Source organism: Palaemon carinicauda, chromosome 35 (assembly GCF_036898095.1).
Source record: "Palaemon carinicauda isolate YSFRI2023 chromosome 35, ASM3689809v2, whole genome shotgun sequence".
Taxonomy (NCBI): domain Eukaryota; kingdom Metazoa; phylum Arthropoda; class Malacostraca; order Decapoda; family Palaemonidae; genus Palaemon; species Palaemon carinicauda.
Genome location: NC_090759.1, coordinates 12,626,778 through 12,640,273, shown reverse-complemented (window position 1 = coordinate 12,640,273; position 13,496 = coordinate 12,626,778). Strand labels below are relative to the sequence as shown.

The 13,496-nt window shown below is 44.0% G+C and overlaps 2 protein-coding genes across 2 annotated transcripts in view; one reads left to right on the top strand and one right to left on the bottom strand.

Moving 5' to 3' along the window:
- LOC137627622 (protein disulfide-isomerase A4-like) overlaps positions 1-6,434 on the top strand; it is an 83,254-nt gene extending 76,820 nt beyond the window's left edge. Inside the window, exons 11-12 of the mRNA XM_068358719.1 lie at positions 4,657-5,015; positions 5,343-6,434. Coding sequence (XP_068214820.1) covers positions 4,657-5,015; positions 5,343-5,414 — 431 coding nt within the window. The 3' untranslated portion in view covers positions 5,415-6,434. The remainder of the gene's footprint in view (positions 1-4,656; positions 5,016-5,342) is intronic.
- Positions 5,058-13,496, bottom strand: part of LOC137627623 (acyl-coenzyme A synthetase ACSM3, mitochondrial-like) — a 247,538-nt gene continuing 239,099 nt past the window's right edge. Inside the window, exons 13-14 of the mRNA XM_068358720.1 lie at positions 6,451-6,560; positions 5,058-5,393 (exon numbers count right to left, since the gene is read on the bottom strand). Of these exons, the coding sequence (XP_068214821.1) occupies positions 6,474-6,560 (87 nt within the window). The 3' untranslated portion in view covers positions 5,058-5,393; positions 6,451-6,473. The remainder of the gene's footprint in view (positions 5,394-6,450; positions 6,561-13,496) is intronic.

Sequence of the window (13,496 nt, the reverse complement as noted above, 5' to 3'; positions counted from 1 at the left end):
CAGAACACAGCCCTGCTTCAGGCCGCCGTTGATGGGGAATGGGTCTGAAAGAGAGTTCTGGTGGCAGACTCTCCCAACCATTCCGTCTTGGAGGGCACGCACCAGCTTGGCAAAATCGGGTGGGCAGCCATATCTTTTGAGGACAGCCCACATGGCAGGTCGAGGTACATTGTCGAAGGCCTTTTTCAAATCCCAGAAGATGAACATTATGGGCTGTTGTTGTTCGAGGCTCTTCTCTTGTAGTTGTCGTGCACAGAAGATCATGTCTATGGTCCCGCGGGAAGGTTGAAAGCCGCACTGGGACTCTGGCAGGATGTCTTCTGCGAGAATAAGGAGGCGGTCAAGGAGAATCCGAGCGAAAATCTTACTCGCGATGCTTAGTAGTGATATTCCCGGTAGTTGTTACAGTTCTCCCTGTCTCCCTTCTTGAAGATGGTAACGATGTTTGCATCACGGAAGTCACTGGGGAGGGTCTTGGTCTCCCATATTTTCAGTATAATGAGCATCAAACGGTTCCTCAAACCGGGGCCACAGTGAGTGAGGAGCTCCAACGGGATGTCTGGACCTGGGGCTTTGCCGGGCTTCATGCGCTGCAGGGCCTTGTTGAAGTCATGGATGGAGGGTGGTAGTGCCATCCAGTGACGGACGGGATGCTGCGGGGTCATTCGCAAGAGATCGTCTGGGGTGTCTGCTTGGTCATTGAGGAGGTTCTCAAAGTGAGACCTCCACTTGGCCAGGATGCCCTCGCTGTCGGTGATGGTCGTGGCCCCATCCGCGTCCTTCAGGCTGCCCACTGATGACCGTGTGGGACCGAATATTTCCTTTGTTGCTGCATAGAAGCTGCGCAGGTCACGTTTGTCAGCGAAACTCTGTATTTCTGCAGCTTTTCTTTGCCACCAGGTATTCTGGGCTTCACGGATCCCTCTTTGGCTACCAGCTTCAGCCACCTTGTGAGCACATTTGTTAGCTGCTGTTGGTTGGTTTACCAAAGTCAGGCGTGCTTGTCGTTTGGTTTCAATGAGAAGAGAGATGGTAGCATCATTCTTATCAAACCAATCCTGCCGTTTCTTGGTGGTGTAGCCTAGTGTTTCCTCCGCGGCACGGGCCATGGCGTTTCTGAGGGTGGTCCAGTGGTGCTCAACAGTGGCCTGACCCACGGGGTCTGCAAGGTGTTGTTCGCAGGCCTCCTTGTAGTTCTGTGCCACCTGTGGGTTGCGGAGCTTACTGCAATCAAAGCGTTGGTGTGGTACGCTGTCAGGTGCCCTTCTGGGTGGTCGTAGGGTCGTCATGGAGAGTCGGGAGATGAGGAGTCTGTGGTCCGCCCAGCAGTCGTCCGCTCCGGGCATGGATCGGGTGATGCGGACGTCTCCTCGGTCTCTGGCTCTGGTCAGGACGTAGTCCAGGGTGTGCCAGTGTTTAGACCGTGGGTGTCTCCATGTGGTCTTTTGTCGTTTTGGTAACTGGAAGATGGTGTTGGTTACCACAAGTTGGTGTTCTGCACACAGACCCAGTAGGAGTTGGCCATTGGCGTTGCAATTTCCAATGCCATGGCGGCCGATGATTCCCTCCCACAGGCGATGGTCTTTGCCTACTCGGGCATTAAAGTCGCCAAGCACAACGGGCTTGTCATTGGCGGGCACTGCCTGGATGGTGCGGTCGAGCTGGGTGTAGAAGGCAGCTTTGTCATCATCGGTTGAGGTCATAGTCGGGGCGTAGACAGAGATCAGGGTGAGGTGTCTGTCCCGCGTGATGGGGATGCGGACAGTCATCAGGCGCTCACTGATGGCCTTGGGAGCGAGGTTGTGCCGCTGCACTAGCTGGGAACGGATGGCGAAGCCGACACCGTGGATGCGAGGCTCCTCTAGGGCCTTGCCTTTCCAGAAGATGGTGTAGCCTGTTCCAGCTTCCCTGATGTTGTCCTCTTCGGGTAGTCTGGTCTCGCTAAGAGCCGCCACATCAACATTGAAGCGGGCTAGCTCCTTGCAGACGAGGGCCGTACGTCGTTCCGGGCGGTTGGTGTTCGTCACGTCTTGGAGGGTGCGGATGTTCCACGCACCTAAGGTTAATATTTTTTTCTTGTTGTTTCGACCGCATTAGTGGGATGTCCGCCAGCCGCGGTGAGCTGACCAGACGGGTTTGCCGTGTCCGATGTTTACCCCACCTTTTCTAGGGGCCTCCCCATGTGGGGTGGGCTGCGGTGTCCTCAATAGGCCAGCCCAGTCATGGGTCCAGCTGCCGAACTCTGGTGTCACGGCACCGTCACCAGAGAGCGACTGAATCTTAGACTCGCCGCCTGAGTGCAGTTGTGGGCTAAGGGCTTCCAGCTATCCAGGCCTGCCCCGTTCACCCACGGTGCTGTCGCCTCAGGACTTGGTGGTGGTGATGATGATGAGGATGGTGAGAAAGAGATGAAGAAGGGTAGAGGAAACGACAGAATGCCAGTACAGTAGCTGGGTATATTGTTTTGGGTGGTCGTGGCTTTGCAACGGCCACGCGCACACACTTGGCCTACACCGTTTTCACCGCGGCTCAAGACATATGAGACAGGCGGCTTCTCCGATGTTGGTTGCATCGGGCTGCCGGGTTCTTGTTATGTCAAGGCCCGCCTTGTTGCCTGTCCGACAGGCATTGCCCTCTTCCTCCGGCGCTGGGAAGCTCCGCCGTTGGGGTCTAGTTTGGTTTGATTTTGGAGTTTTCCTTCTCCTAGCCTTTGCCTATCTTAAATAAAGGAGAAGGCCTATAGGGGTTCAGTCTTGGTATGGTCTCTCAGAACTGGCCTTAGCGGTATGGTTGAGCCTGCCAGGGTGGATAAACTACCCCACCGCCATTGCAGTATATAACAGTAATATACAACTGTAAATGGCTTGGAATCAGGGTTATATACTTAGGGCACCGGCTTATTTTTTTATTCTTTGTTAGAAAGGATTCAACAAGTGTGGTTACACAAGTTGCAGGAAAGGTTGAGAGTCCTGGTCAATTTGATAGTTTCACTTGATTCCAACTCTGAGAATTCTGTATTTGGGAATGATAGTAGAAGCTTCCTTTCTGGGCTTTTTATTAAAAAAAGATCCTGTATTTCATACATTTGTTGAGAAGTTTAAGCATATAAAGCTGCTGTCAGTTTGGATATTGGTGAGACTACTAGGGACAATGAGTTTTTTCTTTTTAGGGAAGTTTGGTGTGATGAGTTGCTTTAAGATAAGATATTTCCAATATCATCTCAATCAAAATTGGAAAAGGTTATTTTAACTTGACACAATTTGTATTTTAATGATGCAGAACAAATGTCAAATATTGAAATGGTGGGACTGTCATTTTAGCCAAGGGGGAGTGTTCAGGAAGTGAGGGTCCTGAATATCTCTCTTCACAGATGCTTCCTAGGAAGGATGGGGCGCAACCATGGATTATCTCCATCTTCGGGAAATTGGGTGAAGAATCTACTCTTCATAAGAGTTGCCTGGAACTTTTAGCAATTAGGTGCTAGTAATAGGAAAGTGGTGTGGTATTTTCAGGCCACACGACAGTATTGGCTTATATTTGGAAGTAGGGGGAACCAGGTCAGAATCCTTAGATAATAATTCTTTTAACTGAAATGAATTTTTAAAGTCTTGGCAGACCACTTAAGCAGGAAAAATAGATTTTTCTAAACGAGCGTTCTCCGCATCCATTAGCGTGTATAAAGATTTGGAATTGGTGGGGAAGACCAAATTAGAGAAGTTGCAACATCACTCAACAATTTAGAGGAGTTTTCCTCACCAATTCCAGATCCTATCATGGAAGGAGGATTCTATGTTACAGGACTGGTTGAATCATGATATGCATGCTTTTCCTACCTTCTCTATGATTCGAGTAGTGATAACTTTGTTGTCTGAACAACAGGATGACCTTGATGGCTCTGTTTTGGACTTGGAGTGATTTACAGATCTGTGGCCTCTGTATTTGGAGTGTTGAAGGCATTTTTTACATGCCTAATCTCAGAAAGTGGTTTTAGAGGATGGTGCACCGAAACCCATTTTCACCACACCTACTGGAAGGAGACTGTTAATCATATTCTCCAAGACAAAGTGTTTTTAGTCTCTAAATTGTCTCGTCTTGGGTCCCAAATGAGTCCCCCAATAATTTATATAAAGGATAATAGAATTTGTTTTGCTAGGTTTCTTATATTAATAGTACTAAACAGTATTCTTCATATTTTACATATTTTTTTAAAAGTTTTGCCTTTTAAGATTGGGTTGATGTTGGTTACACTGGAAACACACGATTTTATATAATTCTTTCTCATTACTTTTTCATTAGCTGAGCATCCATCTTAAGTAAAATTACTTGAGAGTAAAAGAAAGGTAAAACTATTTAAAAGCTCTTGAAGGTAGTGTGTTATTAACTATTAATTATATCTGTAGATCTTGTTCAGCCTAAAACTACACATTAATAATGGATTTTAAACCTCAGTTTGAGATAGTTTTATACTGATTTAAAAAGAAATGTTTAAGTTTTGCCCCCTGAATAGAGGAGCTTCACATGGAAGTGTGAAGTAAAGGTTTATATGGTTATAAAGTTTAGTAAATGATTTCCTTCTGAAAAAAATTCTTAATGGATCTGATCTAATTTAAGAGATTAATATACATGTATATCTGCTAATGACATTCTTTTTTGCAGGCAAATTAAAACCCTTTTTGAAATCTCAACCAACTCCTAAGAGACAAGAAGGCCCTGTTAGAGTGGTGGTTGCAAATAGTTTTGAGGAAGAAGTGATGAAATCCAAAAAAGATGTTTTAATTGAATTTTATGCTCCTTGGTGTGGTCATTGCAAGAACCTTGAGCCAGTATATAAAAAGTTAGCAAAGCACCTTGCAAAGTCTAACCCTGATGTTGTGGTTACAAAGATGGATGCCACTGCAAATGATGTCCCTACTCTCTTCAAAGTAGAAGGATTTCCAACCATTTACTTTTTGAAGGCAGGAGAAAAGGACAACCCCATACAGTTTTCTGGAGAAAGATCATTTAAAGCTTTAAAGGTAAGAATAACAATTCTCAAAATACTTCAAAAATTTCTTTATTGATGTGTATTGTACAGTACATATAGTAGCCACTGTATGTAGGTCAGGGATAATTTAACTTACCTGGCCAATTTGTGAATACTGTATATTATATAATTTGTGAATACTGTATATTATTTAATTTGTGAATACTATTAAGTAAATTTATAACTCTGTTCTTTTTTCAAAGTTATATGAATGTGCTTAGAATTTACATTAGTAATTTAAGTAACATAGTTTAGATCTTTGATATTTTTTAATCATTAAGATATAATTTATGCATTTTGACATTATTTATTCCTCCAGGAATTTATTGCTCAAGAGTCTACAATATTTGGAGATGATGAACCAACAAATCTGGAAAAAGACGAGTTATAGTTTACATTTCTTCGTAATGTTTAAAGGTTTTTAAGGTATTTTTCCTTTAAGAACCGGCAAATCTAGAAAAAGATGGGTTATACTTTGCATTTCTTCGTAATGTGTATAGGTTTCTAAAGTATTTTTCTTTTACCAATTCTTGCTATCTTTTAAGTAAGTGTTGATGACAATGCAATTTATGCAATATTTTGTAGTGCAAACTATTAATTCAGGTTAGTTCTAATACGCTAGTTCAGTCCTTAATCATTAGTCTCACTGTTGAGGAAAGAGCTATGAAGAAAATATTGTTCCTAATTTTCAGTTGTTTGACAAAATGCAAGTGTTAGATTTGATTTTGTAAGTTGGAATATTTACATTTTAGGACAGTACATTTGTGTATATTACTTTATATTAGTGTAGACTAATCTGTTATCTGATTGAAGCTCAACATGTACTGCCCTCCAATTTGTTGTTGAAACGCACATAACCAATAATTATATCTCGTGGGAAATTGTACAAGGTATTTAAATATTGAGAAATTTCACGATTCATCATGAAGAGCAATATCAAGTTTTCTATATTCATGTCTTACTACTTTAATTCTGTGTAAAATTAAAGTATGATCAATAGTTCCTGTGATATTAGGTAAATTAAAAGTATTCTTCGGATGTTTGGTGGAGGTGAGGATTCAGGTACTTAATATTTCAACAATTTCACAATGGCTGCTAAGGTTTTCATTTAGGATTTATTTTTATGCAGACTAAAAGTGAAATCATAATGTTTTGTCATAAGAGAATTTGCGATATATTAGTATAAATACTTCAAAACATTCCACACAAAAAAATTCAGCAATACTATCTAATCTGACATAAAAAACTGCCCTAATTTTCCAATAAAAGTAGGTTAATCAATGTGAAATGTTTCATATATTTCATTTAGGTTAAAACATTAAAACCATAAAAATAAGTTTGTTTGTATTCTCACTCCTCTAGCACAACTGGTAGTGATTAATGTTTTTTAATAAAGAGAAGGGTAAAAATACACTGTGTTTCATTACCTCTTTGCTTACAAGGAAAGATTTCAACACTTTCCCCATTCTTGGTTCCTCAGTACCATTCGCTGTATTTTTCCACTGATGTTTTTTGGGAGAGATTCCACAAACTCCACCTAGGGAAAATTATAGATCTTAAAAAAAAGGCAGATGTCAGTGTTTGATTAAATTTTGAATAGATAATAAGGTTTCATTCAAATACTAATTATTTTGTTTTCTTTGGATATATGAAGTTGACATTAGTTATTTTTTCCATTATATTGGTCCATCCATATTTAATGGTATGTGTAATTTACAAAAGGTGCATTTTCTCCCCCAGCATGATTGACAGGAGCATTGGTAAAAGCCTCCATACAATCTTTTAGCAGTATTATTAAAATAAGCTTATCCAGAATATAGAGTCACTGTCTTAACTAACCTGGCCAGTTCAAAGAACTTAAAGGGTGATAATTTGAGCAACAACAATTAAAAGTTGGATGGCTTGAAGAGAGATCAAATACTTGACTGCAAACTATTTTGTTTGACTTTTTAGTCCAAGCATTCTAGGTCTTAGCATCACAGGACTACTTCATAATAATGCTCTCTTACTATTTGCTCTGATTTACTGAATGACCAATTGGGACCTTTTCTTGCCGTTGTACCCGAGCACTGGATTGCCTTCTTGAACCGGGCCGTTGAGTCACAATTCAAGAAAAGATTAATTTGTGCTCTTATTTTCCTAGGAGGGATACTACTACACTAAGTCAGTGTCTTAGTCTGACGGGAATGCACTTTTCATGATTTTGAGAACTTTCAATGCTCTCGTGGAGTTTCTTCAAACAGTCTTGTCCACCGCATTTAGTGGGCTCTAGTCTCGTCCTCCATTTTGAGCATTGCTTGAGACCATTTAAATAAACCTGACCCTTAAGACTAATCTTATTGCTAACCTCGGAATAAGTAAAAAGGACTCGAGAACTGCATGCTTTGCCATATGCCATTCACCTTTCATTCAGCTTTCGAGGCATGCACATGAATGCAGTAACTCCTTTCCAAACTTTTTAATTATCTTTCTCTTTCTGGAAATGTTGTGGTTGGTTAAGTGGGGTCAAACTAGACAAAGTCCAAGAACACACAAGTTTAGTCTTTAGTTACTTCTGTCTCCTTGTGAAGTGCAACTACTGCTGCTGCCCGTGCATACGTCCCTGGGGAGTACACTGGGGCCTTGGAGCACTCTGATCTTTATCAGCGAGTTTGCTGGTGTGTGGGAAACCCAGAGTTTTCACCGCACCTCTTCGAAGACTGGAAGCTCTTTGCCCGTCACTGTGCAGGCTGTTGATGACGAATTAGACCTAAGGAAGTCTTAGGTTTCTTAAGTCTTTCAGTAGGCCCTTTATGACTGTTGAGGGAGTTAGCAGCCAAAGTTACTTTTTCCACTGTACATAAATCCAAAGAGTCCTGGGTGATGACACTAATGAAGGGCATGGTGATTCTCCAAGTCTCGGGGAATCCAGTTGTTCCCCGGAAAGCCTAAGAAGGCTGATAAGTTAGCTCCTAGCCCGTTTGGCAAGATGCCGGGAGGCGTAACCCCCATAGGTGGCCGGAAAGGTAAGAAGGCTAAGGTGAACATTACCTAAATTTTTTACCTGGTCCCAGTGATTCCCACCCTTTCCCTATGTTCATTTCTATGACACTTGTACCAGGGAGTCCGGGGCTGGTTCCAACTCTCCATGTCTGTACTTATGCCGCTGGCACTGCTCATTGCTGGGTTGCAGAGCCTTATGAGTGTGGCTATCTCTGCCCAAATGTTGTGGCTCCTGTTGGAGCAACCCGGGGGAGCGTCATTGTCTATGGTTGCTCAACCTTGACTACTCTCCCTGCAGAGCCAAGTTGAAGATGTCAAAGACCAGGAAGGCCAGCCATAGCTGCGGGGATAGGACTCCTCCAGCTCCTGGCTACTCCCAGAACATAAGTTTACAGTCTTGCACACTTTTTTTTTTTTTTTTCTTTTTCCCCAAGGTTGATGGATAAGCTTTGATGACCTCCATCTCTTCTTCCACTACACTTGATGTCCTATCAAGTTGTCATTGGTAGAGAAGATATGACTATTCGAGGCTGTACTAGAGTGCATGGGAGCTTTGGCTGGGCAAGAATGTAGAGAGGAGTATATTGTCCCCATGCCATGGGGCACAGGGCTGTGGTTGCCCCTCAACCCCAACCTGCAAAGTATCTGGTACTTACGATTCTGCAGGGTCCCGTGTCAGGTGTTCTACTCCCGTTGCCTTGCAAAGAACTTCGTCAGCCCAACAGTTGTACTCTTGGTGGGGAACAGAATTTCAGGAGCATGTTGCCTCACCCCTCGGCCTTAGCGAGGCATGAGTGTGTTCTGGGCCAGTATGTCTCAAAAAGGAGTTCAGACCTCAGTTCAGCACCTGCTGAGGTAGACTACCCCGAATCATAGACTTCCTTTGTGAAGGTCCTTGCCCTCATTCATAAGTGCAACTGTTTGGGGAAGGCAATTGTGGCACCTCTATCAGGCTGTACCTTGGTCATTGATCGGCACTACTGTGCTCTTCAAGGATTGAGGCTCTTGTTGGAGGTGCCATGGTCAAATATAGCTGAATTAGCCCTGGATCGAGTGGACAATCAGATATGACAACTAACTCCAGTCCAGTCAATCAAGCAAAAATGCTCCCCTCTCCAGTCAGTGGAAGTTATACACGGCAGATAATGCTGCAGGTGGACCTGTTAGAGAGACTCGAGGTGGATTGCATGTCTTAATCAATCTCTTGAGATGGCAGCCTTAGCCTCGCTCCATGCTCTTTCCTGTACATCGCAAAGTTGACAAGGTTCTCAACCCCAGAGGCTTCGGAGAAGTACAAATCTTGTGCTGTTGGGTGGGAAGGCAGTCTCCTCCCTTGCCCACTAGGCAGCAAACCTGTGGGCTAACTTGGTTTTGAAGAGTTAAGATGATGATGTTTCTCGCTTCTCAAGACAAGTTACTCTGCAGGTGGCATAGGCATTGCAGAACTTGTTGTTGCGGGGTACCACGTTTCCCTTCCTGACAGATGTGTGCAGTTGGCGGTGGAATCTTGGAGGACTCCTTTGCAAGACTCCCTGATACAGTACGCTATTTGCATAAGGGCCCCTGGCACTTCAAAAAGAGCAGCGGCCCAACCTTCAGGTACGGCCAAGCCTGCGGGATTGGGATCGTGGAAGGGACCTGCACCTGTTTCAAGACTCTTTGTCAGCAATGCTTGTACTGTGACCCTTTTCTTAAAAGAGGCTGGGCTTTCACAGCCTTTTTGAGCACCACAACCTGCTCGTTTTTAGGAAGGGAGGGGGAGGGAAGAGGGTGGTGAGAAGGAAATACTGATGCTGGTGTTAGCCCTCTCCTGCTGCCAAAAGTAGGGAGATGCCTGTCTTACCACTGGGTGACTTGGCAGAATCTTGTGTACAGACTCCTTCAGGATGGTTACCTGCTACCTTTTCAGGACCGCTGGCCCCCTTATCTAAAGTCCTGATTAAGCTCCCTGTGGATCATTCAACACTGGCAGAGAAGATGGAATATTGGAAAAGAAGTCAATCATGACAAGTGTATGGGCTTCTACTGTCGCATCATCCTTATGGAGAAGGCGACGGGGGGCTGGAAACCGGTAATAGACCTCTCTCACTCCTTTGAACTAGCTGGTTTGCCACACAAAAGTTCAGGATTGAAACAGTATGTTCTGTGGTGTCCTCAGTCAAAGAGGGAGAATCCATGCTTTCGGTAGACCTTTCAACTGCCTATTCATCAGTCCTCTCGAAAGTACCTCAACTTCTCCTGCTACAGTATGGCGTAACAATTCCAGACTCTGTGCTTTGGACTGTGAACAACTCCCCAGTTGTTCACTCTGGTGTTCACCTTAGTAGCTGCTTGGTCCCATTTGCGATGGATGCAATCTTGAAAACTTGTTGATCTTGACATCGAAGGGGCAGTTGCTACAGGACTGAGAAAAAATTCTTGCATATTGCAGCAATCGGGGGATTGTGGTAAACTGAGAGAGGTAAAATCTTATACCCTGGCCATGCTGATAGATTCAGCAATAACAAGTCTTTCCATCAGACGATTACATCATCAGATAAGTAGAGATTGTGCATGCGTTCCTGTCCATGATAGAAGTGTCAGCTTGGTGCTGGCAGTCTTCTTGATCACCCCTCCGGAGAAGCTCATTCCAAGTGTGCCTCCACCAGAGATCCTTTCAATGGTGTCTGTCAGCCGACACGAATCCTCCCCCATTCCATCCTGTTCTAGTGGGCCAGAAGGTTTGGGCCAATCTGTCTTGGTGGCTCAACAATAAGAACCTCACTATTGGAATTCCATTCGTTTCTCCTCCTCCAGACATGCAACTACAGTATTCTCATATGCATCGAAGGAGGAGAGGGGGACTCGACTAGATGACCTAGTCATTTTGGGGATGTGTACTGAAGAAGAAAAACATCTGCTCATCAATGTTCTCGAGATGCAAGCAGCTTTCCTGGCATTGCAAGCATTCCAAGAATATTTGAGGAGGCACTCAGTTGTATTAATGAGCGATGACACCACCAACGTCAACAAACAAGGGTGTACGGTCTAGCCTCCTTCAGTGAACTGATTAAGTGGATGGACATCTGGGCGGCGTTTCACTCCATAGAGTTTGTTGGCAAGGTACATTTCGAGCAAGAGGTGTGTTCTAGCAGGGACACACGTTGTAGAAAGGCTTCTTGCCTCCAGGGGCTCTCCGCAAATTGACTTGTTTGCTACCCGGCAAAACATGGAACTCCCCCTCCAACAACCATGGGATCATCTGGATATGTGTGAACCTTTCCACTGTTCAGTCTGATCTGGCTAGTAATCAACAGTGTTGATTACGTCAAGACTCGGGATGACCCCGGTGGCTCCCAGATTGCCTCGTGCAGTGGCACCCTGAACTGCTTGCTCTTTTGATTTAGGACCTAAGCGGTCCATGCTCCTCTGTCAGATGCACCTACTAGGCTATGAAGTCCTTGGCTCTTCATAGTTGGAGGCTATCCAACATCTCCTCAAAGCAAAAGGCTTTTCATGAGGAACTACAGGTGGTCTTCAACTTACAAACATTCGGAGATAGAAACACAAATCCAACTGAAAATAACAAAGATAAGATCAAGAAATATTGTAATAAAACATATTATTTAATTAAAAAAGAAGTGACATTTATAAAACCCTGATATCTATTTCATATGAAACTTAGCTATTTGTTGACTTTTGCAGATGGAAATCATAGGCATGGGATTCAGGTTTGGCCTATAGGCCAAAATGTAATAAAATTCAATTTGCAAACAATTTTACTTACAAACAGCTTCTTGGAACCAATTAAGTTTGTACATTGAGGAACCTCTGTGCACAGATTTCTGGATACCTCCAGAGGTCCTCTACACCTGTCCACCAGGCAAAGAGAGCCATCTTCTGTGACTGGTGTTGTAGAACGGCTCGGATGTGGCTGTCAAAGGCTACCGCTCAGCCTGGAGTATGGTCTTCAGATTGAAGAGTACAGACCTCCGCTTCCTGGGAGTTGCCTATACTCGTGAGCAGCTTTGAGCAGTCTTGCCCACCCCAGGATCTCCTGCCCCCAGAGTGGGATGATACTCTGGTCCTCCAAGGCTCTTACGAGTACCCTATTCAAGCCTTTCAGGAGGCTGTTAAACAAGGATCTGACACTCAAGAGAATATTTCAGTTACCTTTAGCATCAGTGAAGAGAGTTGGCGAGTTGCACGGTCTCCCATATTTTAGTCATCCATGCCGAGAGGTGGAAAGAGTTCTCTCGGTTTTGTGCATGACTTCATGGCACAGAATTTGGCGGTGCATTGCGCTAGGTTTGAGTCCTTCTCCATCCCTACTCTTTGCGAGGCATCAGGTAGTGATCTAGAGATGCTCTCGGATCTCGTGAGGGCTCCACAGGGCTATCTGAAAAGGACTTGACACCTCAGGCCTGAGTGTTGGAAATTTTTGTGTTAGCACTGGCAGGTCCAAGAAAGGGGTGTCGAGGAACACGGTCTATTTTTGGCTTCGTGAGGTGCCTCGAATGACGAAAGGTTTGAGGCACCAGTTATAACCAGAGCTCACCAAGTTGGGGGTATTGGCCCCACCTTTGCCTTCAGGAGTAACCTGTCAGTGGGCCAAGTGTTGAAGGCCAGAGTCTGGAAAAGGCTGACCACATTCGCTGGCCTTTTACTTGCAAGAGTATACCCACAAGTCTCTTGACACCTCTGTGCTTGGACATGTGGGGGCTGCTCAAGTATTTGTGTAACCAGCCCAGCTCCCACACGGGACAAGGATGCATCTCGTTTATAGTAACATGTAGATATAAGTCTGGAATGAACAGTAGTATGACTGGCTCTTCTCCCTCATTCTTCTGTTCCCCTCTCGGGAACAAAGTGGTTGAACTTTACTTGTTGGATCAGACCTGATGCTGGTAAATTACACTTCAGAGTTGCTTTCTTTAGGTCTACAGAAGTATCTCTCTCGTGGCTGTCAAAGTCGTCATCTTCAAAGTTTTTGTCGTCGAAGTCGTCATCTTCGAAGATTTTGTAGTTGAAGTCATTGATGTTGTCGTCGTTGAATTGGTAGAAGTCCTTGTTGTCCTCGAATATGTCGAAATCATCTATGTTGAAATCTTCGTCGTCATCTAATTTATCGAAGTCATCGTTGAAGGCGTCGTTGACTAAGTCATCGTCGATACCAACCCATTAATCATCATAATGTAGGAAGTATGTTTCCAACTGATATCCCCTTTGGAGTTTGATTTGGTGCACTTGCAAGTATAGCCTAGGTTCTATAACCCATTCTTCCCAACGAAAGTCAGGCAGAAGGTTACTAGGGTCATCGCTTTGATTCTGTACAGATCAAGAGGTGATCATTTCCAGGGACAAAAAAGAACCATCCAGTTCAGGTTCCGAGGGGACTTCCATCCCACCAAGCAGTAATTTTTCCTAATTATAGGACAAGGGAATATGAAATTTGTTGAAATTAATTTGTATTTTTCCTAGCCATATAAACCTAAATCCTTTAATCCAACTT